This window comes from Hippocampus guttulatus, chromosome 2 (assembly GCF_054856545.1).
Source record: "Hippocampus guttulatus isolate MCC_2025c chromosome 2, RoL_Hgut_1.0, whole genome shotgun sequence".
Lineage (NCBI taxonomy): Eukaryota > Metazoa > Chordata > Actinopteri > Syngnathiformes > Syngnathidae > Hippocampus > Hippocampus guttulatus.
The window spans coordinates 2,294,971-2,319,489 of NC_141262.1; the positions used below are offsets into that span (position 1 = coordinate 2,294,971).

A 24,519-nucleotide genomic window follows, 5' to 3' on the forward strand; every position below is an offset into this window, starting at 1 on the left:
CTGTCACCTGATAACATAAGCCGTCCACTGTAGTAACCGCAGTCCATGAAAGGGTTCAATTATGTTTTACTTGTATTCCACTTCAAACATGACACCCAAAGCAATCACATGAATGTAATCAATAACAGCTGGTAGTAGGGAAACAATCAGCAGTGGTGATTTTGTTGGTCTGGTGAGGAACAACATTTCTTTCGGCCTGTCTGAGCTCAGTCTCGGGAGCCGCAAAGGTACAACAAACACTTCCGGTACGTGCCTGTTGTGTCCTCCTATACACAAGCATATGCACACACAGACACACACACACAGATGCATATGCACAGAATTTTCCAGTCCAAACTTTCAAGTTGGAATTCTCTCAGCCTGGAAACAAAAATATTGGACATCACTTTTGTGGTGAACCCAGGCTTGAAACCCTAATTTGAAATTCTAACCAGGGCTCGAAACCCTAATTAGAAACTCCAACCAAGGTTTAAAACCTCAATTTCAAGCCCTAACCATGTCTTGAAATCTTAATTAACCCGACCAGGCCTTTCAACTCTGATTTCAAGTCCTAACCTTGGCAATGTGGAAGGAAGCCGGAGTCCCCGAGAGCAAACAAACTCCACATAGGGAGGATCTAATGCAGGACCTCCGCTGCAACACGCAAATATACTTGCCGCTTGAACAGTGCAGCGTCAGGGAGGACGTGATAAGATTGCCGATTGCACTGATGGATGTTTCGCTCTGCAGATTACGTCAGGCTCCGCCATATTTGAACAGATTCAGCTCAGCCTTATAAACTGTTTAGACCAAAGTATCTCTCTCTCTCTCTCTCTCTCTCTCCCGCTCACACACACAAAAAGTGACTATGTGTGTGTCTCTTTTGCTCTTAAAGTTGAGCAGAGCTGCTTAGGAAGAATGTTTATGTCATCACTCTGCTTTTATAGACTTATCTCCAGGATGTGTATGAACTTGTTCCTAGAAATGGAGAAAGACGCAGCATATACTGTCTGGACTTATTTGGAGCAATTGCACCATGCAGTACATGTTACGCACTGCCTCAGAGAATTAAACCTCAATCACAGCATTCTCGACAGGATCAAGTTTTCAATTCGAAAAAGTACCTGGCTTGAAACCATAATTCATAACCCTAACCCAGGCTAGATACATTAATTTGAAACACTGATCTTTGTTTGATACCTGAACCTGAAAACCTTGTGCGCACACACACACACACACATATATATATATATATATATATATATATATATAGCGGCTGGGTAGTTCGAATCCCGCTTGGGGCAAAAATGAGCACATAACACCATCCAGTGTGGGTCCTTGGGCAAGATCCTTCACGCTAATGCCTACCTCATACAATGATGAGAGACAATAAAACGAATGACATGCCGGCTCAGACGTCGCCTGGCCAAACAAGGTCTGCACTAGGTGCTGGGGAACCAGAGCACCTTGATGAAAAATGGGCTACTGGAACAAAGCGGAGATGGGCGAGATGCGATAACATGGCTCTGTTGGAATGCTACTACTCAAGCAACCCTAGTCAGAGGGGTTACATGCAATGAATGTGGGCTAAATGGTTACTTCGAAACCCACAGTCACGGTTGACCACGAAACAACTAGTAGCTCAGTGTTCCAACATCCACAAACGGCAACTGCTGTCACAACTTGAGATTGATGAGGTACAATGGTGAAGGGCCCCAGGCTGCCAGATCAAAGGAGGAGGTCATACCAGAGATTGGGAGGCAAGCCCCAATGAATGCAGATGATGAGATTGGGAGGCCAGCCCCAATGAATGAAATGCTGAGCGAGGCAGCAACTGACCTGAAAGCTAAGATCATGGCGAGAATGAAAGCTGGGCAACCTAGAAGCCGATTACAACGGCTATGTGAAGTACCACCTGAAAGTCTCATGGAAAGCGTGAATGCAGCACTGAGGGCAATCCCTACCGTAACGATCACGAAAACCAATCAGCGGATATAGTACACGAAAGAGAATGAGGCCAGACGAATAAACAGGCTGTTTGCAACGCAACCTGCGAAAGTGTACGCGCAGTGGCAGGGTCCTAACAACAGAGCTGACCCACCAAGACTGGAAACTGAAAGGTACTGAAAAGGCATATCGGAGAAAGAGGTTGCACATAACAGCAGTGCACAATGGCTGGTGACCCTGAGAGAGGAGCACAGCAACCTCCCTGAACAGAACCCAGTTACCATAACAGTGGCAGACATACAGGAAAGAGTCTCAGATATGAAGAACTGGACAGCACCAGGCCCGGACATGGTCCACACCTACTGGCTAAAGAAACTCACAGCACTCCATGAGCGCCTAGTAGCACAAATGAACCAGCTGCTGAGGGATGGGACTCACCCAGGATGGCTAACCGAAGGGCGAACGATCCTGATCATGAAGGATCCCTCAAAGGGTGCAGTCCCATCCAACTATCGGCCAATAACCTGTCTCTCCACAACATGGAAGCTCATGTCAGGCATCATTGCGGCTAAGATAAGTGGACACATGAATCAATACATGAGCGAAGCACAGAAGGGCATTGGTAGAGATACCAGAGGAGCCAAACATCAGCTCCTGGTTGACAGAACAGTCACACAAGACTGCAGGTCCCGACATACCAACCTGTGCACAGCCTGGATTGATTACAAGAAAGCCTATGACTCGATGCCACATACATGGTTCACTGAATGCTTGGAGTTGTATATGGTGAACAGGACCCTAAGAGCCTTCGTTGCAAACTCGATGAGGATGTGGAAAACCACACTTGAAGCCAATGGCAAGCCACTTACCCAAGTGTCCATCAAATGTGGCATATACCAAGGTGATGCACTATCCCCACTGCTGTTCTGCATAGGACTGAACCCCCTAAGCCAAGTAATCACCGCCTCAGAAATGGAGCTACGATCAGTCACCTCCTCTACATGGATGACATAAAGCTGCATGCTAAAAGCGAAAGGGACATAGACTCCCTGATCCACACAACCAGGATCTACAGCAGCGACATCGGGATGTCATTCGGGCTTGAGAAATGTAGGCGGATGGTGACTAAGAGAGGAAAGGTAGTCCGCACTGAAGGGGTCTCACTCCCTGAAGGAACAATAGCAGACATCGAGGACAGCTACAAACAAGTACCTCGGTATACCACAAGCCAATGGCAACCTCGAACTGGAAACAAGCGGCTATGGCAATACCTCCAGGGAGTGAGGCAAGTCCTAAGAAGCCAGCTCAATGGCAAGAATAAGACCGGGACAATAAACAGCTATGCCCTGCCAGTGATCAGATACCCTGCAGGAATAATAAGGTGGCCAAAGGAAGAGATTCAGACCACAGACGTTAAGACCCGAAAGCTCCTAACCATGCATGGGGGTTCCATCCCAAATCCAGCACCCTGAGACTGTACGCAAGCCGAAAGGAAGGAGGCCGGGGACTAGTGAGTGTGAGAGCCACTGTCCAGGATGAAACATCCAAGCTCCATGAATACATCAAGGAGAAGGCTCCAACGGATGACGTACTCAGAGAATGCCTCAGACAATGGGGAACAGAAGATGAGGCGCTGGAAGAGGGACCATCATGGGAGGACAAGCCCCTACACGGGACGTACCACCGGACCATAACTGAAGTGGCCGATCTCAAGAAGTCCTATCAGTGGCTAGAGAGGGCTGGCCTGAAGGACAGCACAGAGGCACTCATCCTGGCTGCTCAGGAGCAGGCCCTGAGCACCAGAGCCATTGAGGCCCAGATATACCACACCAGACAAGACCCAAGGTGTAGGTTGTGCAAAGAGGCACCTGAGACGATCCAACACATAACTGCAGGGTGTAAGATGCTGGCAGGGAAAGCCTACATGGAACGCCATAACCAAGTGGCTGGCATAGTCTACCGAAACATCTGTGCGGAGTATGGACTGGAAACCCCAAGGTCAAAATGGGAAACACCTCCGAAGGTGGTGGAGAATGACAGAGCGAAGATCCTGTGGGACTTCCAGATCCAGACTGACAAGATGGTAATGGCGAACCAACCAGATATCGTGATCATAGATAAAGGGCAGAGGAAAGCCGTTGTAGTGGATGTAGCGGTCCCAAGTGATGGAAACATCAGAAAGAAGGAACACGAGAAACTCGAGAAATACCAAGGGCTCAGAGAGGAGCTGGAGAGAGCCTGGAAGGTAAAGGTGACAGTCGTGCCTGTGGTGGTCGGAGCACTCGGGGCAGTGACCCCCAAACTAGATGAGTGGTTGCAACAGATCCCGGGAACAACATCGGACATCACAGTCCAGAAAAGTGTAATGCTGGGAACAGCAAGGATACTGCGCAGAACCCTCAAGCTTCCTGGCTTCTGGTAGAGGACCCGAGCTGAATGAGGGACGGACACCACCCGAGGGGTGAGACGAGGATTTTTTTTTATATATACAGGGTATATATATATATATATATATATATATATATATATACACACACAGTATATACATAAAACGTATTATTATTATATGATTATTTATTATTATTATTGTTCTTACTATCATTATTTTAATGTTATTTTTATTATTCTTTTTTTAATTATATAAAATATGTAAATATGGATAGTCCTTATTTTATTGTTATTCTTCTTATTTTTTTAATTATATAAAATATGTAAATATTTATAGTTCAAGTAGCATACGGAACCTGAATAGTGCTGTAGAGCGAGGCGCCGTACTTGTCCTTGAAACAAGCCGCGATGACCAACATGTCCTCCTCGCTTCTGGACACCAGGACCCTCATCAGGGTGTCATCGTCCGTGCCAGCACGCTGCAGAAAATAAAACACGCACAAAAACAACAACAACAACAATCGGGAGGTTTCGAAAATAAAGACAACATCAAGAGACATAGAGATGGTAAAAATCACATGGACGCTCCAGGAACTTGTGCAGGGCCAACCCCATAATGCTGGCTTCAAACCTGACTTAAAAATCAAAGCTTAATTTGAAACCCTGACTCTGTTTTATAGCCTAACTTGAAGCCCTAATCCTCGCTTGAGACCCATTCATCCATCCATTCATTTTCCGAACCGCTTTATCCTCACTAGGGTCGCGGGGGGGTGCTGGAGCCCAACCCAGCTGCCTTCGGGCAGTAGGCGGGGGACACCCTGAACCGGTTGCCAGCCAATCTCAGGGCACACGGAAACAAACAACCATCTGCGCTCACACTCACACCTAGGGCAATGTTGAGTGTTTAGAGTGCCATGCATGTTTTTGGAATCTGGGAGAAAACCGGAGCACCCGGAGAAAACCCACCCAGGCCCGGGGAAAACATGCAAACTCCACACAGGGAGGCCGGACCTAACCACTGGACCACCAGGCCGCCGGCTTCAGACCCTCCTTACAAAACCCAACCCTTGCTTGACAATATACTTTGTATGAAGCATTACACATGCTTGAAACCCGACCTCGAATAGTAAAGTTGCTAATGAAGTTTCCAGTGAGTGTGTGAATGTCACCCTTCACGCCATGATAGCTTAATGATGCTAACCAGTGTGTCAGAAATGAAATTGAACTGAATTCCCTGCTGTTGGGTTGTCTGTTCACTAACAGGTGCACGGGGAACACGTCCTCCAATTAATCCATTCTGCTGGAATTGCTTTGCAGTACAATTACATCATCAGAGATAACATCACATAAGGTACACGCACCCTCATTGATCTGTACAGGGACTCAGCAAAAAAAGACGGAACGCTGCGGCTGCATTTCACTGCGGAGGCAACAAAACTGTTTTAGTTCATCAAAATGTCCTTAATATTAATGATGTGAAATGTCATACCGACGGCTAGCAGCAAGTTCTCCAGATTTCCTGTGGTCTCGCCTTCAACGCTGTCCTCAATGTCGGAACCGCATAGCTTCTTGTAGGCGTCAAACACTGCACACACAAACACACTCGCAGTAATCCCCATCCAAATATTTCCTCGGCATGCTTTTATAGCATTCACAGCACTTTGTTTTTGGAGCTCTTCAAAAACGCTTTTCAAATAATACAGATTTAAAACACATATACTGTAATAAACCGAGAACAAGTGGTGGATACCACAAAAACATTGTACAAATAGCGTTGCGGTGTACCGATGCCTCTACATGTTGACAGTACACAAACGCTTCTTTTTTTTTTCCCAAACTAACAATCTCAATTTTCATTCCAACAGTCGCGCTCTGTAGGCGTAGAAAGCAGGATTAATCCGGATTATACATTCAAAAATTTGGCTGAGCGGAAAGTACTTCCTGTTTTGTTTCTAATCTACAGTATGTCCAATTTTAAAAATGTGCCATCTAGTGATCAACAGTGGAATTACACTCAAAACAACTGGAAGGCAGAACCAAAAAGTTATCCATTTGAAAAAAAAGAAATTCTTGGATGGCAAATAATGGAACAATCAAGTGGGGTTGTTGTCCAGTAAATCCCAGTTGTGCCACTGAGAAACGAGCAAAGGCTAACTCCTTTTTTGTCATTTTGCAGCAGAGTGATTTTGAGCTTTATGGCTGCAATAAAACCTGGGGGGATTGACTGTAAAGATTTATATGGAGAGGATTACCTTTTCTGGATGCTTGTTTTTATAGTCATTGTGGTTTTTCTACAGATTAAACACCTGTCAGAGTTTAATTAGTTGAATCAAATTAGTTTCATATTAATCATTTAAGTATTAATCATCTTTTATTGAAATGTACATATGATATATTGTGTCATATATCGATTTTTTTGTTGTTTAAAGTTAACTGTCATTATGGCCAAAATCCAAACATTCACCGAATCAATGAAAAAAATCACTTTCTGGATGATGCCCCGGTGCTGAAGTGCAACAATGGGCTGCCCCCAATAGATCAAAATTGGAACTAAACTTTGACTGAGACCACTTTTCATGCCTCTTTTCTGTTCGATTTTGATTTCTATTTCTGCACTTTACCTCAAATGACAAAAACCCAAGTTAGCCGGCTCCAATTCTCAGTGGGCCATTCATAGTTGTAATTTGTCTTTGTCCTCGCAATTTTGCAAAACAATTCTCTTTGTAACAATATTTTAGTCCCATCATAATAACACTTTATGTGCATAATACAGTGAGACTCCTCTACAACGAAATCATGTTTGCAGCAAGAAATTTTTCACAACAGGGGGTTTTTCAATATAGCAAATTTGATCTCAGATGTAAACACACACACACACACACAAACTACGTGTACACGCAAACACAAACGTATGTGTACTCTTTATTTTTATTTTATACTGTTTATACTGTTCAGATTACATCTTATGTCTTCTTTATACAGTGTAGCTGCTATCTTTCTTAGCTGTGTGTGTTTAATGCACAGCATGTTTGCATGCATATTTGCACTGAGGATTGAGAGGAAGAAATTTCATCTGTGCTGCATGTCATACGTAAGCATATTTGACAATAAAGATGACCTTGACCTTGACCTTAGCTGCTTGACATCCAAAGGTCCGTTTTGTATCCATTTTAGCAATGCAACGTTCATGCTGCGTCTGAATCTAACAATAATAAATACTTCCTGGACCCGGTGGCTTTCCTTTCCACCAGCTCACGGTCTCTAACTCGACCTCCCCTCGATCGCCACTCAAGACAGCGTTGCTCAGCTGATGTCACGCAATTAACTTTTAAAGCCAGCCACGGGATGCTTCGTAGTCCTCGATGGCCATAGTTAGCGCGATGGAACTCGCCTTCTCTCTAATTAGCGCACCAGTTAGCGTCAGGTTTTTAGCATGATAACAAGTAAAGCATTCCAGGAAACGTTCGTTTATTTGACTGAGCCACAAGCAATTTACTCTGAGCAGCTAATCAGATGCATTCCCCTCTATCTTCCACGGATCTAGCTACAGTGTATACACACATAGATAGTGAGGTCCCTCTTGGCCAATCGGAGGCCAGGATGATGCTCTGTAAGCCAATGGCAGAGCAGCTATGAGTATGTTGCTTTCAGGAAACTTGCAGCTGTGTAAACCAGTGTGGTGGTTGCTGTTACCGTTTCCGAATGAAGCAGTAGAGGTCGCTGTTGGATTAAACTTTGTTGGAGTGAATCTCTTCGCGAGGCAAGAGCAGAGAAAAAGATTTCGTATCACGCAACAGGGGGGTTTTCATTGTATGGGGGGCAGGAGAGTGGGAATGGTGTGAATGCATGAAGATTTTTTCTCACTAGGAGGTATTTTTGCCCATGTAGGTTTCGTTGTAGAGGAGTTTCACTGTATTGACATTATCACAATATTTACATTTTTTCTCCTCATATTACAACTTCACTCTCACAAAATAATATACCTGTATATATATATTTTTTTATTTTATAATATTACATGTTTTCCGATGTTACAACTTTTTTTGTCCTAATATTACAGTATATTAGGACTTTTTCCGCTCAAAATAATGACGTTATTCTCATAATATGACTTTTTTCCTCAAAATATATGACTATGTCCTGGGTACGACGTTAAACTGCATCCAACTGGTCCTCCAGGTTGGGGGTTGGGCGTGAGGTTAACAACCTCACCCTGTAAAACAAAACCTGTTACAGAAACGACGAGAGGAAGCCATTCCGGTAAACCACGGCGAAGAAGAGACGGCACATCCTTGGATGTATCTATGACGGGGCCGGGTGAAATCCAGCAGGAAGCCCGACCCCTGATGACCCCGATCTTTGGAACCAAAACCAACACCAGAGTAGGCACCTGGAATGTGCGCACAATGTTCCAGTCTGGTCGCATGGACCAGGTGCTGAAGAATATGAGGGACTATCGCCTGGACATCTTAGGCGTTAGTGAAATGAGGTGGACGGGGCAAGGGCGTCTCGTGGTTGATGGAGCAACTTTTCTGTACTCTGGGAAGCAAGACCACCATTCCCATGGAGTCGGCATCATCCTCTCCAATAGTGCAGCAAAAGCATTGATTGGATGGAAGCCGGTGAATGAACGGATTATTACAGCAAGGCTCTACACCAGATATGCCAAAGTAACCATCGTACAAGTCTATGCCCCAACCGAAGCTGCCTCAGCGGACGATAAAGACACCTTCTACAACCAGCTCCAGACCGTGCTTGAGGAAATCCCCAGACATGACATCAAAATGCTGATTGGAGACTTCAACGCAAAACTGGATAATGACAGAAGGGGCCTGAATGCCACAGTTGGACCACATGGGTCTGCAGGCTCCACGAACGACAACGGGGAGAGACTGTTGATGCTAACCAGTACCAACGGCCTCAGCATTGGCAACACCTTTTTTGAGCACAAGCGGATCCACAAAGTAACCTGGGTTTCACCTGGTGGCGGGACCCAGAACGAACTGGACTACATCTGCATCAACACAAGGTGGCGCTCGTCATTGCTCGACGTTCGCTCCCACAGAGGTGCAGATGTGGGTTCAGACCACTTCCTTGTGGTGAGTAAAATCAAGCTGAAGCTGAAGAAGGTGAAAAAGGTGCAGCCCAAGAGACCTTACGCAGTGGACAAGCTAAAGGATAACAACATCTCAGAAAGCTTCTGTGAGGAGTTGAGTAGGAAGCTCAAGGTATCACAACACCTTGCAAACATTGAGGAGCAGTGGAGTATGTTCTCTTGTGCCATTGCTGAAACTGCAGAAGCAGTTATCAGCAGAAAGAGGGGTACCAACAAAGAGAGATGGATAACAGACAACACCTGGAAGTTGATTGATGAAAGGAAAGTGGCCAAGATAAAAAGAGAACAAAAGAGGAGGCTCCGGAGCTGGAGGATGGAAGACGAGGAGTACAGGCGCTTGGACAGGGCAGTGAAGAAGAGTTGCAGGAAGGATAAAAGACAGTGGCTAGAAGAGAAAGCAAGAGAGGCACAGGAAGCAGCCGAGAACAACAACACGACGACCCTATACAAGATCGTGCGGGAGCTAACCAACTCCAGGAGCAGCTCTAGCGTGCCAATCAGGAGCAAGGATGGCAGGACACTTCTAAGCGACGAGGAGCAAGAAGCAAGATGGCTGGAACACTTCAGGGAGGTTCTCAACCAACCAATGCCTCCCGTGCTCTTCAATTTCGATCAAGAGACACCAGCTCCAGCTCTAAATATTACATCGAAAGAGATATCCGAGACTGAGGTTGCCAAAGCAATCAAGGGCCTTAAGAACAACAAGGCACCGGGACTCGATGAGGTAGCTGCCGAGATGTTGAAACACGGCCAAGACGCTGTTGTGGAGAGCCTTACCCACCTGTTCAACCTGATTTGGCATGCTGAAGAGGTTCCTGCCGACTGGAGACGTGGGGTCATTGTCACGCTTCCTAAGAAGGGAAACCTCGCAGACTGCAATAACTGGCGGGGCATTACACTGCTGTCAATCCCCAGCAAGGTATTCTGCAGTGTCCTGCTACATCGCCTTAAAGATGAAGTGGATAACATCTTGAGGGAAGAGCAAGCCGGTTTCAGGAAGGGAAGGTCTTGCGCCGAACAGATCTTTACCCTTCGAAACATCATAGAGCAGTGCCAAGAACTTCAGACACCACTCATGATCAACTATATCGATTTCAAGAAAGCCTTCGACAGCATCCACCGGGAGTCACTGTGGCAGATCGTCCAGCTGTATGGTGTACCCCTCAAGTACATCAACATCTTCAGGTCATTGTACCACAACTCAACCTGTTGTGTCAAAACCAACAGTGGCACAACTGATGATTTTGACATTGTCACTGGTGTAAGACAGGGTTGCATTCTGTCACCCCTACTCTTCATCATCATAATTGACTTTGTGATGAGGAAGTCCATCACAGGGGAAGAAGTTGGTATCAAGTGGGGAGGGAGCAGACTAGCTGACCTGGAATTTGCAGATGATTTGGCTCTGTTAAGTCACACCCAGCCCGCACTCCAGGAGTTGACCAACAATCTGCATGAGCACGGAGTTAAGGTCGGTTTACGAATTAGCCAGGAAAAGACCAAGGCCATGGCCGTCGGACAGCACCAACACCTTCAACCACTCACTCTACACCAACATGACATAGAGTACATTGACAGCTTCACATATCTTGGGAGTAACATCTCAAATACAGGTGGTGTGGAGAAAGACGTCAACAGTAGACTTGGTAAAGCTGCGGGAGTGTTCCAACGCCTCCGCAACATCTGGTCATCGAAAGCCATCACTACGACCACCAAGCTACGCCTCTATATGTCAGTGGTTATCCCAACAGCGATTTACGCCTGTGAGACATGGATGAAGACAGCCAACATTACCAACAAGTTAGATGTCTTTCATCGGCGTTGCCTGAGATCCATCCTGAGGATCTCATGGAGAGACCACATCACCAACGAGGAGGTGATGAAGAGGGCAGGAGTGGCTGAACTGTCAGACATTGTCTCTGAAAGGAGAAGGAAAATGATCGGCCACGTACTCCGGCTGCCAAGAGAGAGACCGGCAAGTGTGGCCATGGACTGGATGCCAGAGGGTGGAAAGAGGAAGAGAGGTAGGCCAAAGAAGACGTGGAGACAGACTGCCAAAGAAGACCTCGGTGAGATGGGTGTCAGCTGGCATGGAGCAAGAAGGGTCGCCAGTGACCGGAACAAATGGAGGAGGCTCGTCGCCCAATGTTCCAAATAGGAGCGGGCGGAACTAACTAACTAACTAACTAACTATATGACTATTCTCATATCACATCTTCTTTTTTTTAATCCTACATTACAGTATAGCTTTATTCCAATATATTGAAAAATATATTGTACAGGTAGTAAATGACAAACGCAAATTCAAGTCAAACATTGAGCCCGACATTCCAATAAACCTACTCTCACCTTGACGGAGATGTTCTGCGCTCCTATTTCCAAGAATGTTGATCAATTTCTCCTCATCAGTGCCGAACCTGCCTTTGCCCGCTGCATACAAGTCCTGCGGTCACGTTAAACAGGCTGTGATTATTACAACTTGTGAGTTATTAATGCCCGTGCAACAGCTGTTGCCCAGGCCCCGTTGGAATTGCCGCTCATCATTTCTTCCGACAAATTCATCTCCATTTTGCAGGCCTCCACGCGCCGATAAACTCGTCGAAATTTGCTAGTGCGTAAGGGTGATTGATGTTTTTAGAAATTACAGTAAAAGTGATTGAAATGAATCACTTGTTAGATCAGGGATGGGCACCTTCAATGCAAGAGGGAGTCACAAATTTTCATTAGTGATAATGGGGTGGGGGGGGGGGGGCATAGGACCACATTCTTCCTGACCAGATGACAAATATGGAGAAAATACATACAGGTATGTACAAAATATCTGCTGTTCATAGATGTCATTTTTGATCATACATTTTTCAATGCAGGTGTATAAGATCCACTATCCGAACCCGACGACAAAGAGTTTGAAGCAAATGCCAAAATAATCGCATACTGTATTTTTCCCTCCCATAGTGCAAAGGGACTCCTGAATAGCAAGTCAACATATAGTGTAATAACTGATTTTGTACCTTTTTTTCACAAAAATCAACTCACCCAAAGGTTATTGAGATACTACTGTATGTTTATCCTGAATATCATTCCAAATCCACGAATAAATGATTCCACCAATTTGTTTTAGTGTAAGGCAGTAGAAGACCTAATGTAAGTGCAACTAAGACATGTGTGCCATCTAGTGGTGATTGGTGAGCTTACAATTTAAGACAGTCGACCCAGGTGTATTTGCAGCTCAGCACCTGTGGATTAGTATATATGGGATTTTACTAGATTTTTTTTCAATTTTTTTTGTTTGGATTTTTTTTGGGGGGGGGGGGGGGGGGGTTCCATGACTTTCTCCTCTATTTTTTCATTAAAGGGGAAAAAAATGAAAAAAATTGGGGGGTGGGGGGCAATCAATTGCCCAACCCAGTGTTAGATAATAATGATTAAAAATTCATGTTAATATTTCAATTCTTTGCAGTACACAACTGACTGAACGTCCCCTGCTGGTAGCTCAGCACCTGGTCATTAAGCAACCACAAATGTCCTATTTCCTTATATTTATTTTCTCACTCCATTCCAGTGGCAAGAGAGACAATTTCCATAGTGTGGATGTTCCAGCCACACAAGAACGACATTTCCCAAGAGGCTGTGCTTCTGCGAACTTGCCACCAACACCTTATACAAAACCCTGCCTCTGTTTTTGTACTTTGTGTGTGTGTGTGTATGTGTGTGTTTAGGGAATAGAGAATGATGTTTTTTTGCTTCTTACCTTTGCATCTTTCGCAATGTTTGCCTCATCGACACGCTCCTCTCGGCTTGCCTTCTCAGCACAACCACAGAAAGATAGGCACAAAAAGTATAGCCATTATCATAAAATTACTTCAAGTCAAAAAATGAACAAATATGAAATAGAATAACAATATCATTGATGGAACATGACATTTTCTTTGTTGTAAAATTATGACTGGATTTTTGTAACATTTTTTTTTCTTCCTCCATCCACCTTCAACACCGGTTACCCTGAAGAGGGTCACGGGGTGGGGTGGTGAGAGGAGGGTGATGGAGCCGAATCAAGCTGATTTGGGACGAAAAGCAGGCTATGTCCCAAACTGGTCGCCAGTCAGTCACAGGACAAATATAGAGACAAAGACCCATTCATACCTACATCCACATTGTCATTGAGTGGGAGCCCATCCCACGTTGCCCGCACACAAGTCAGGTAATTGTACCACTACACAGCACATATCAGCGACCGTGATATTCTTTGAAGCAAGTGTATGTACTGTATATCACGTATAGTGCTGTCAAGAGATTTAAAAAAAAAAGTGAGATTAATTAATTATGATCTGTAATTAATTGATCTAATAATCTATATTTCAATCTTATCTAAAATGTGCTGAGAAACCCCGTATTTTCTTTGCTTTGCTTTAGCTTTCGGTTGCTAACATTAGCTGTGGATGCACTCGCGACTGGGTGCTTTGCATTAATGTGGGAGGCTAAACTTGAGCTGCTTCGGTGGTCAGCAAACTCCTTACAAACTCCACTCCTCACCGCTATTTGCTAAGCCCACCCAACTCCAATGGGAGCCTATCAGCTTCGGCTACACAAGCCCCAACATAATGGGAGCCAATCAATGTCCGCTTCAGGCTGTGATTGACAGTTGTTTCCCCACCCTCATAACTCTAACACAGGAAGCCAACACATAAAGGATATTAGAAAAAGGCAACCCATTTACAGAAACAATAAAGGCAGATATTAAAATTTAGATTAACGCAATTAAAAAACATAATGCGCTAAACATGACCATAATTAATTAATCGCAATTAACGTCTTATTTTCTGAGATGACTTCAGAAAATGTGTGTCAATGTGAATAAAATTAGGTTTCAACTTTCAGCTCCTTGTAATGTTCTAAATCGACGTCACCTGCAGGAGTATGACAAGCAGCCTCTGGTAGTATCCCGACGTGTCGCCGCAGATATCCTTCTCCAGATTGCTGCCAAACTCTGCAACATGTAATTCTTATTCATGATGCACAATGAGAAAATGTTCAACCTAACACAGCTGTCTTTGGGCATTGAGCGGGTGAAACCCTGAACTGGTTGCTACCCAATCACAGGGCACACATACACGAACAACCATTCGCACTGAGAATCACACCTAAGGACACATTTAGAGTGTTCCATTAACCTGCCTAATTTAGTTCAAATATTACAATTACGCTTACTATTGTTTGATTAAAACTTTTATTCTTGTTACATTGCAAAGTGTAAAATTTTTCTTATTTGCAATTGCTGTTTTTTTCAAATAGTATTCTAACTTTACATTTTCTTTAACTTTACATCTTTCTTTTTTCTATCATAACTATTCCTAAATGTTCACTTTTTTGGGCTAGCAATGTAATAAAGTTATTCTCCTAGTGACAGTAAGTTATTTTCTTAAGTTTGATTTCCACAAATCCGTTTAGTTATTCCAGTATGACAATTTTATTTTTCATTTCTTTATGTACTTTTTTTCTCATATTTTTTCCTTTAGTATGTAGCCTTAATTCTCCTTGAAGAAAAAAATTGCATTGTATTTAATATTAAAAATGATGACTGTTAGATGAATGATTACTTCTTTTTTTTTTAAACAAAATTCAGGGAACTCCCCATATTTGTGGTCCAGGATTTGGAAATTTGTTTCCTCAGATTTCTTTGAGATTTTTTTTAACCTATCCTCCATTATTTGCTGAAAAACTCACCTATTTGCCATTCTTTGGCACCACCTGGTTGCATTTTGGTGCCAAAGAAAAAAATTGAAGTACGATGAGGAGGTTCATAAAGACAAAAGTAGTCCTTTACTGTCATCTTGAGCCAGCTATAGCCAATTACAAAATAATTGCTTTTGGATTGGGGGGGCTTTATATTTGTAGAACATGCCTCAGGCGTGTAAGAATAGCCAGGAAGAATATTGCCCAATATGGCTCGAAACTAACATGAGCAATAGATCCATTTAACTGCACTGGTGTGACTATATCCTTGACGCTTACATGGATCCATACACTCAGTCATGACCATAACTGTGGTTTGACTCGTCTTTTTACATGCATAGAGGTGCAAGTTTATGTCACAGTGGCTCAATAATTTACTGCTAACGGCGGCAAAAGCGCATGCTTATCGATCGCTCACCCTCCTTGTAGACCTTGACGATGTCTCGAAGCCGCGGGCCACTCCTGGAGGCCAAGATCTCAATCAGCACGTCGTCATCAGTCCCGACACCCTACGGTGCAACAAGAAAGAATCACCAAGAAGCTACCAGTGTGCTTTTTATGGGTCCAGCGTTATTGGAACAAAAAAATTATTGTGATAAATTTCCCCGTCTCAATTTTCCTGTCTGATGCAAGTGAGACTGAGTTGCCACGGCGACCCAGAACACCCCCAATTCTAGCTTTTGTATATTTAATTAACTTGGTTCACACTCATCTCAATGCTGGCTGCACAGAGCCTTTGTCATGAAGTGTCATGTTGCGGCTTGATGAGCCGTAGAGCTGCACAGCTGCGGAGAGACTCTCAAGAGTAGCCTGTAATGCCCTACATAGTGTATTAGGGATGAAAAAAATAATAAAAATAAAATAATCCCTTTTTTCCTCTCAAGTGAATATTATTTTCAAGGTCCTGCTCTCTTGCATTTTTTTAAACAAACACAAGCAACCAAGTAAACATAACTCATCCTTTAATTCAAGTGCATTTATTCAGTGGGAGACATAAGGCCCACAATGAGAAATCATTCTTCCACATCAACTCATGTGTGTCACAATTTTTGACACCCCTGACGTGAATACTTTGTACAACTCACGCTTGCCAACAAAACGGCAGCAAATTTTCTCTTTTAGTGTTTCACTAGATGGGAGACTAGAAGGAGGGATCTTTGACCATTCCTTTTTGCGCAATCTTTCTAAATCATCCATCAACCTGGGTCTCCTCCTCTTTAGCAAACTCCGCAGGTTTTCAATGGTATCAGGTCTTGGGACTGAGATGGCCATGGAAGGAGCTTGATTCTGTCTCTGGTAAAACATATTTACCGGTCCTATTTTTTTTGTGTGAGAGTATGTTCCTGCAGTAAAAATCTAATTTGTTTTCAGGCATCTTAAGCAGGGGTACCAATGATCATGGAAGACATTGTATGGAAACGTGGACTGCTCCTCGTAAGCACTGATGTTATCTAGAAACAATATATACAGATACATTTTATATATTTCGGGAGGTGACACGGTGGTCGACTGGTTAGCATGTCCGCCTCACAGTGCAGAGGCTCCAAAAGGCCCGCGACCCCCTTGAGGATAAACGGGTCGGATAATGGATGGGTGCTGTATCAGTGATCATGGGAACATTTAAACACTTGTTGCAAATTCATGTTCATCTGTTTCCAAATTAATGTGCCAAAGTCCAGCACACTCGCGACCCTCATGAGGATAATGCAGCGGTTTTTAACCTTGCTAGAGGTACCGAACCCAACCAGCTCACATGCACATTCACCGAACCCTGCATCCATCCATTTTCCGATCCGCTTTATCGTCACAAGGGTCGTGGGGGGTGCTAGAGCCTATCCCAGCCGTCAGGGCACACAGAGGCGAACATCCATCCGCGCTCACACTCACACCTGGGGACAATTTAGAGCACAGGTGTCAAAGTCAAGGCCCGGGGGGCAGATCTGGTCCGCCACATCATTTTATGTGGCCCGCGAAAGCAAATCAAGCATGCCAAGTTCCATGATACTTGCTGAAGTCTGAACCAAAATTTCAAATTGTCATATGTGATCCACAATAACAGTAATTATTCTTGACTTCTGATTTTAAAACAAGTCATCCATCAATTTGTTGTGCTCTGTGTATGCAATCTGTGGAGGTGATTAAACATTTATATGGTTTCCCAAAATTCATAACGTCCCTCCAAAGGAAACCGTTACTACAATGTGGCCCTCGACAAAAATGAGTTTGACACCCCTGATTTAGAGTGTTCAATCAGCCTGCCATGTATGTTTTTGGAATGTGGGAGAAAACCGGAGTACCCGGAGAAAACCCACGCAGGCCCAGGGAGAACATGCAATCTCCACACAGGGAGGCTCGAGCTGGAATCGAACCCAGTACCTTTGCACTGTGAGGTTGACGCGCTCACCACTGAACCACATGGCTGCCCCCCCACCCCCTCATTACTGAAGAATACTCTGAATAGCTGCCAGAAATCATCTCAAAGTGCACATATTCCAACTTGTCACCCAGAAGTTTCATTAGGTTTAAATAACAGATTCAGATGCCGAAGTCCTGCTATTGTTATGCACTTTACCATCATTAGCACCGCATTTTTGAAAGCCTTGTGACAAGCGTTGGAATGTTTGGTTCTTATTATTTCTTCAGAAGACCCTGATGGTTTTGTGGTACACTCGCCTGACTTGTGAGCGGGCAGCGTGGGATCGGTTCCTACTCAGTGACGGTGAGAATGTGAGTGTGAATGGTTGTTCGTTTCTATATGTTGCCCTGTTACTGACCGGCAACCAGTTCAGGGTATAGTTTGCCTCCCCCCGCCCCCCCAAGCCAGCTAGGATAGGCGGCAGCACGACCTGCGACCCTTGTGTGGATAAGTGGATAAGAAAATGGATGGATGGATATTTCCTCAGTAAGATGGACACATGCATTGCATTCATTTGGAATGGATAATGGCTACGGCCCGGTAGTCGCCGGGTTAACGCATCAGCCTCACAGATGCAGGGTTTGATTCTGGCTTCGGCTTCCCTGTGTGGGGTTTGCATGTTCTCCCCGTGCCTGTGTGGGTTTTCTCTGGGTACTCTGGTTTCCTCCCACATTCCAAAAACATACAAGCTATGACTTTTCTTTCCTGAACTTATCAATTTTGGAATATTGCAAGTATATTGTGGAACAATATTAACCCTTTCAGGGACAGTGGTTACTACAGTGGACAGCACCCTGTAACTTGTTATCAAGTTACAGGGTGCATGAAAGGGTTAAAAGAAAAATCGTGACGGAAAAAAGTCCATATATCGAACTAACAGACACTCGAAAAACAGCCTGTGACCTATTGCTTCAATACTTGACATACATAAATGTGGAACTGCTGTGCTATTTGTGTCTTCTGTGCGCAATTGCCAACGTTTTTGGCGTCAGGCTTACCTTGATGGCCTTGTGCAGCAGTGTGGCATCGTACACGACGGGCAGAGTCATCAGGGCCACGATGAGACTCTCAAACAATCCTCCCAGCTCCGACTTGAGAGCGCTGACCAGATCCTGCGAGAGCCGAACGATCGATGATGTTTGCCCTCAGTAATAACTGCATTTGTATCGAACTGTTTTGTGTTTCATTTGGAAAGTCACCAATTTGGAGAAGGAATAAAAAGGGCCATAATCCGTCATGTAAGCAGAGTGACCTATAGACATAATGGAGACTTAACGACCAATTGTGAATGGGGGTTTTTTCTTTGTGTCGTTAAAACGTTTCCATGTCCGCAGTAGAACGTCAAGAAATTATTAAATGCAACTTGGATCTTGCACTTAAAGGGGATGTTAAGTCAAAAATGTTCTTGACAATAATATGTTCGATGTGGCTCCACGAGTCTAATCACAACATTCTGATTAATATTGCATTTGTGGAATAAGAACTAAGCAGCAAAATCCATGGTCATGTGACATTCACAAGCTGAGACCGAAGGCAGTGATTAGCGGGGTTGAATTTAACATCCATCCATCAATCCATTATCTGAACTGCTTTATCTTCACAAGGGTCGCGGGGTGTGCTGGAGCCTATCCCAGCTGTCTTTGGGCAGTAGGTGGGGGACGCCCTGAACTGGTTGCCAGCCAATCACAGATAGAGACAAACAGCCATCCATGGGACAATTTAGAGTGTTCCATTAACCTGCCATCCATGTTTTTGGAATGTGGGAGGAAACCGGAGTACCCAGAGAAAACCCACGCAGGCACTAACCAGTCAACCACTGGGCCACCCTACAGATTTCATTTTATTGCAACACATTTTTTTGAGTTGACTTCCGCTTTCAAATGTAAATAGAACCGAGGTGCACCTAAAAATGCACTGCACTGGAATTTTAAAAAAGTTTAAGTCACTGTGACAATATGCCAGCAACTTTGAACTAGTGTTTCTTAAAAATCTAAATGCTAAGATTTGTTCCATGAAGCTGGAATTACGTTTTTTCTCTGCAGTTTATTTTCTTCATTTCATGGCATTCATAATATACATCCAAAAGGGCAGAAGTAAATGCCTCCTCCCAAACAGCTCGGCTGTCTATTATCCAGGCTCACCTTTCCGTAGGTCGTTTTGTACGCCGCTTTTATTTGCTGCCGCTGATTGTTGCTGCGCGCCGCCAGCAGCATGAGGATCACGTCTTCATCTGTCCCTGTCGGACAAATGACTCATGAGCTCAGAAGAAAAAGACGGGGATCGGGGCCAAGAGTAGAACAGGCGAAGGTGGTGATTTAACAATGGATATCTTGTGAAAAATCATAAGAGACCAAGAGAGAGAGAGAGAGAGATCTTAAATGGAACAACAAGCCAAAAAAACAACACGGGTCGATGTGAAGGAACAGATACCAATCCTGAGCTCAAACACTAAGGTGATGCTACATTGTTTGAAAAGGGTCAAGTTGAAAAACGTATAATGTAGTGATCATCAAAGTCATTGATCAATACAAATGAGCGCATTTGAATCTGTGCACTAGTGGGATCTTTTTTTTTTTAATTTGATAAACTTGATGAACAGATTGTACATTACAAAGAGACTCATCACATATGAGAAAAATAATACAGATCAGATAGCACATTCACAAAAACATATTTTAAAATGTAATGCTAATAATAAAAAAAAAAAAACGCCGGTGGTCCTAAATAAAAATTAAGAAACATTGAAAACATTAAAATGGGAACACAATTTCAAGGTTTCAACAATTTTCTTATTTTCCAGCCAGAATAAGGCACTAGTGGGATTGTGCAATCACTTAGACCATAGGTGTCAAACTCTGGCCCGTGGGCCATATTTGGCCCGCGGTGTAATTATATTTGGCCTGCAAGGCAATACTAAATGACTATTAGAGCTGGCCCGCCGGTATTATACAGCGCATGTACCGCTGATACTACAAATCCCAGAATGCTCAGCTGGTGTTTTGGCGCCTCCCTCGGGACCAATGAACACTCTCTCCGTTGTTGATAGTATACCTCGCTACCTCACGCAACTACTGGCACCGCACTACCTCTCCCAAAAATGGCGAAAAAAAAGGCAGGAAACAGGACCTTTCTGGACAGGTGGGAGACAGAATATCTTTTTATAAATCTAAAAGACAAACCTGTGTGTCTTGTATGTGGAGCCAACGTGGCTACAAACAAGGAGTACAATATACGACTACACTATGAAACGAAACACCACGACAAGTACAAGGACATGGACACGACTCAGCGGCGCCAGAAAGCGGAGGAGATGAAAAGACGTTTGGCGACACAACAGACTATGTTTAAAAAAGCCACCTCGCAAAGTGAGGCTGCTGTAGCGGCTAGTTTTATTGTGGCGGCAGAAATTGCAAAATCAGCGCGGCCCTTAAATGAGGGAGAGTTTGTGAAAAAGTGCACGATGAGAGTTTGTGATCTTGTGTGCCCAGAGAAAAAGAAAGCATTTTCAAATGTGAGCCTGAGCAGGAACACCATCGCTGCTCGCTCATGTGAACTTGCCACCAACCTATTTGAGCAGCTGATGGAGAAGGGAAACGATTTTGTTGCATTCTCCCTTGCTGTGGATGAGAGCAGCGACACATGTGATACTGCCCAGCTGTCAGTCTTCATCCGTGGAGTGGACTCAAATATGTGTGTTACGGAGGAACTTTTGGGATTAAAATCAATGCATGGCACCACCACAGGAAATGACATATTTGAAGAGGTTTCCACCTTGTGTCACTGAAATGAAGCTGCCGTGGGATAAACTTGTGGGACTAACGACAGATGGCGCGCCAGCAATGTGCGGTCAAAAGAGTGGACTGGTGGGCAGGGTTCGGGAGAGGATGCGGTTGGAGAACTGTGCAGGTGAGCTAACTGTTTACCACTGCATCATACATCAAGAATCACTGTGTGGCAAAGCCCTAAAGATGGAACATGTTATGACCTCAGTAACACGAGTAGTGAACTTTATAAGAGCAAAAGGTCTGAACCGCCTCCAGTTCAAGTCTTTTCTCGAGGAATGCGGTTCAGATTACGAGGATGTGCCGTATCACACAGAGGGAAAGTAATGAACCGATATTTTGAGCTGCGTGAGGAAATATGTCAGTTCCTGGACAGCAAAGGGAAAGACACTGTGGAGCTCCGTGAGCCAAAGTTTTTGTGTGAACTTTCTTGCTTCTTCTCCAAGGCATGGGCTTGAATGGTTGCACTTTCATTGAAGGATATTATTGTTAGTTCATTTATTATTAGCCTGTGGAAAAAGGTTACTTTTGAAATTTAAATCAGAAGGCTGCAAATAAATAAAAGGCATACAATTTTCATTTACATGTTATTTAAGGAATAAATGCCATTGATGTGTTTTTTTTAATTTGAAATTCAATTTTGCACGTGTGCAATATTAAGCTATACATCGTAAAGTATTTAGCTTTGCTTGTTCCATATTCAGTGTTTAAGCAAAAGTTGTTTGTGTCCAAATGCACAGGTTCATTGGTATATCTGAAGGAAAAATGTCAATAAATATCAATGTTGGCCCGCGAGTTTGTCCAAGTTTTAAATTTTGGCCCACTGTATATTTGAGTTTGACACCCCTGACTTAGACAGTGTTTTGCAAACTTTTAAATATTGTAAAATAAGTTTGAAATGATATCACAGTGTTTTAGTGTTAATTTTAGGATTTCAATGTACAATATATGGCCTATATTATAGGCAATTATAAACATTTTTCGTGTGGGCGTCGAGTATTTGTCAATTGTCACTATTCACTCTAATGACTTTAGACATCTTTTTTCACTGTACAGTCGTCCACTCCACTGGCAGCCGTGGTTCGCTAATGGTAAGAGTGAGATACGTGGGAAGAATACTGACACGAATGTGCCTTTTTCTGCTTGGCTCTCGACGAAGGCGGACGCTTTTTGCACAGCTCCTGCCCTCACCCCCACCCTCTCCTTGCTTGCCACTGAGTCTTTGTGCTGTCTTTGTCTAACTCTTCCTAGCCTCCTACCGTATTTTCATCTGAAGAACTAACCATGGAATTAGTTGGCTGGTCTCTCGATACAATCGACAAAATTTCTTTGACGAAAAGAGCAGGCAGTGGGGAGCCTGCTTGCCCTCCGGGGACATTTGCTGCCGGATACGCCCTTGATCCATGGAGAAAGAGGAGAACGGTGTGCCTGGCAATACTGTCCGTGGAGGATGTGGAAGACATCTACATTATTGGCCTTTTGATAACAGGTATGCTGCTGTTTGGTGTTGGCAGCTTTCTGTTCTATCGCAAAATTCAACCGACGGGAGCGGCTTTATTGGAAGTGAAGAAGCTGCCGGTCATTCTGGATGGTTTGGCGCGAATGTCCAACACTCAGACTCAACCGCAATATTGATGCGGTTTTGGAGCGACTCCGTGCGATCGACAACAACATGGAGAAGTTGGAATCCGCGCTGCGGAAAGAGTTTTCGGATTCGGCTGATCGGTGCCAGGGAAGAGATACAGACCACGGACTCAAGGCTGTCTGAAATTGTTGGCGGCCGTCCCTCCAAAACAAACAACGCTATCTGGCCCTTTCCCCTGGATGGAAGTACGCATGGAATCTAGGGCCCCCACCATCACCCCCCTCCTTCTCGGCCATGGACTGATAAGCCGGGACTGTCTTCATGAGCGGACCTCGACGAAGCAGCTATGACCTGCACACGCATACACATACATAACTGGACAACCACACGCGCATACACATCCTTATTATCACCGTCTTCATCGCTCCGATTCTTTTCCCCCGTGACGTGGTTGGACCTGCAGAGCGCACGTGTCCGTGCAGCTGGTCAGGAATGCCGCGTCGCGGTCACACCCACCGCCCCCTTCCCATTCATCCTCCCCCTTATTACATGTTATGTCTTGTGACTTGTTGTAACTGTCATATGCTTATTTATGTGCTAGGGTCTTTTTTTATCCTAGACTTAAATTATCCTCAGAAGAGGATAGTTCGAGCGTGGTTTATTTTTCCCTCTCCCTACCGAGCGTTTTCCTTTCTGAATTCTGATTGTAATTTCCCCATTGCGGGACAAATAAAGGATATCTTAATGCAAATGAAACATTTTGAGAAGACGAATGCTGAGAATGGCAGCGAAGGAAAGAGTTAAGCACTTACCAAGTCCTTTCATGGCTCGGTGGAGGATATCGGCGTCGTGTACGGCGTCAAAGTTGACAAAAGGTCGGACGCTACCTCGGTACGTCTGCAGGAAGGAAATACATTTAATTATTTATTCTTAAAATTGACGTGAATAATTCATTGTGAGGTTAGTTCTATTGAAATGTAGTTGTAAAATAAAACAAACTGCGCTCAGGTTTTCTCACCTCTTTCTAGCGTGTTAAAAACTGTGATTCTAACCAAGCCAAATGAAGTTATGCCAAATTGTGTGTATATGAAAGCCTAAAAACGAGGATAAAAAGCAAACATGCAACCAACTGCTATGCAAACAGCAAGTATTGAGCATCAAAAGGTAAATGAAGTTTTGTCAGGTTCTGTTTTGGAGGGTAAATGAGCAAAAGGTTCTAGCATGCTACCAGTTGCGAGGCTAGCATCCGTCCCATATCCTATACACCAGAGGCGATTGCTCTAAGACTGCAATGGAAGCTCAGCTTCCCCAAAAATGTCAAAAAATAAGTGATCAAATATATGTGTGTACATACAATTGTGTGTACATGTCATTGACTAAATATGTGCTACAACGCGTTCAACTTTCATTCCGAATCAGCTTCTTATTACCGGTTACGACGCGACTCTCTTCTCATTCATTCCCGCAGCTTCACTGTGCTTTCAACTGTGTGCACGCTGAGCGCCTACAGCGCGGACACTGGGCGTCTCGAGGGTAGTACCAATGCATTGAAACGAGAAGAGTCATTGGATAA

At 44.1% G+C, this 24,519-nt stretch overlaps 1 protein-coding gene across 1 annotated transcript; it reads right to left on the bottom strand.

The window, feature by feature from the left end:
* Window positions 1–127: 127 nt before the first annotated feature.
* anxa5a (annexin A5a) lies at window positions 128–24,201 on the bottom strand. Its single transcript, XM_086106093.1, has 12 exons — window positions 24,175–24,201; window positions 23,759–23,843; window positions 19,721–19,815; window positions 18,578–18,691; window positions 15,582–15,672; window positions 14,338–14,417; window positions 13,182–13,232; window positions 11,780–11,873; window positions 5,804–5,899; window positions 5,676–5,734; window positions 4,671–4,793; window positions 128–266 (listed from the first exon to the last, which is right to left on the bottom strand). The coding sequence occupies exons 1-12, from the start codon at window positions 24,199–24,201 to the stop codon at window positions 207–209; spliced, it is 975 nt and encodes a 324-aa protein (XP_085962219.1). The 3' UTR covers window positions 128–206.
* Window positions 24,202–24,519: the final 318 nt, after the last annotated feature.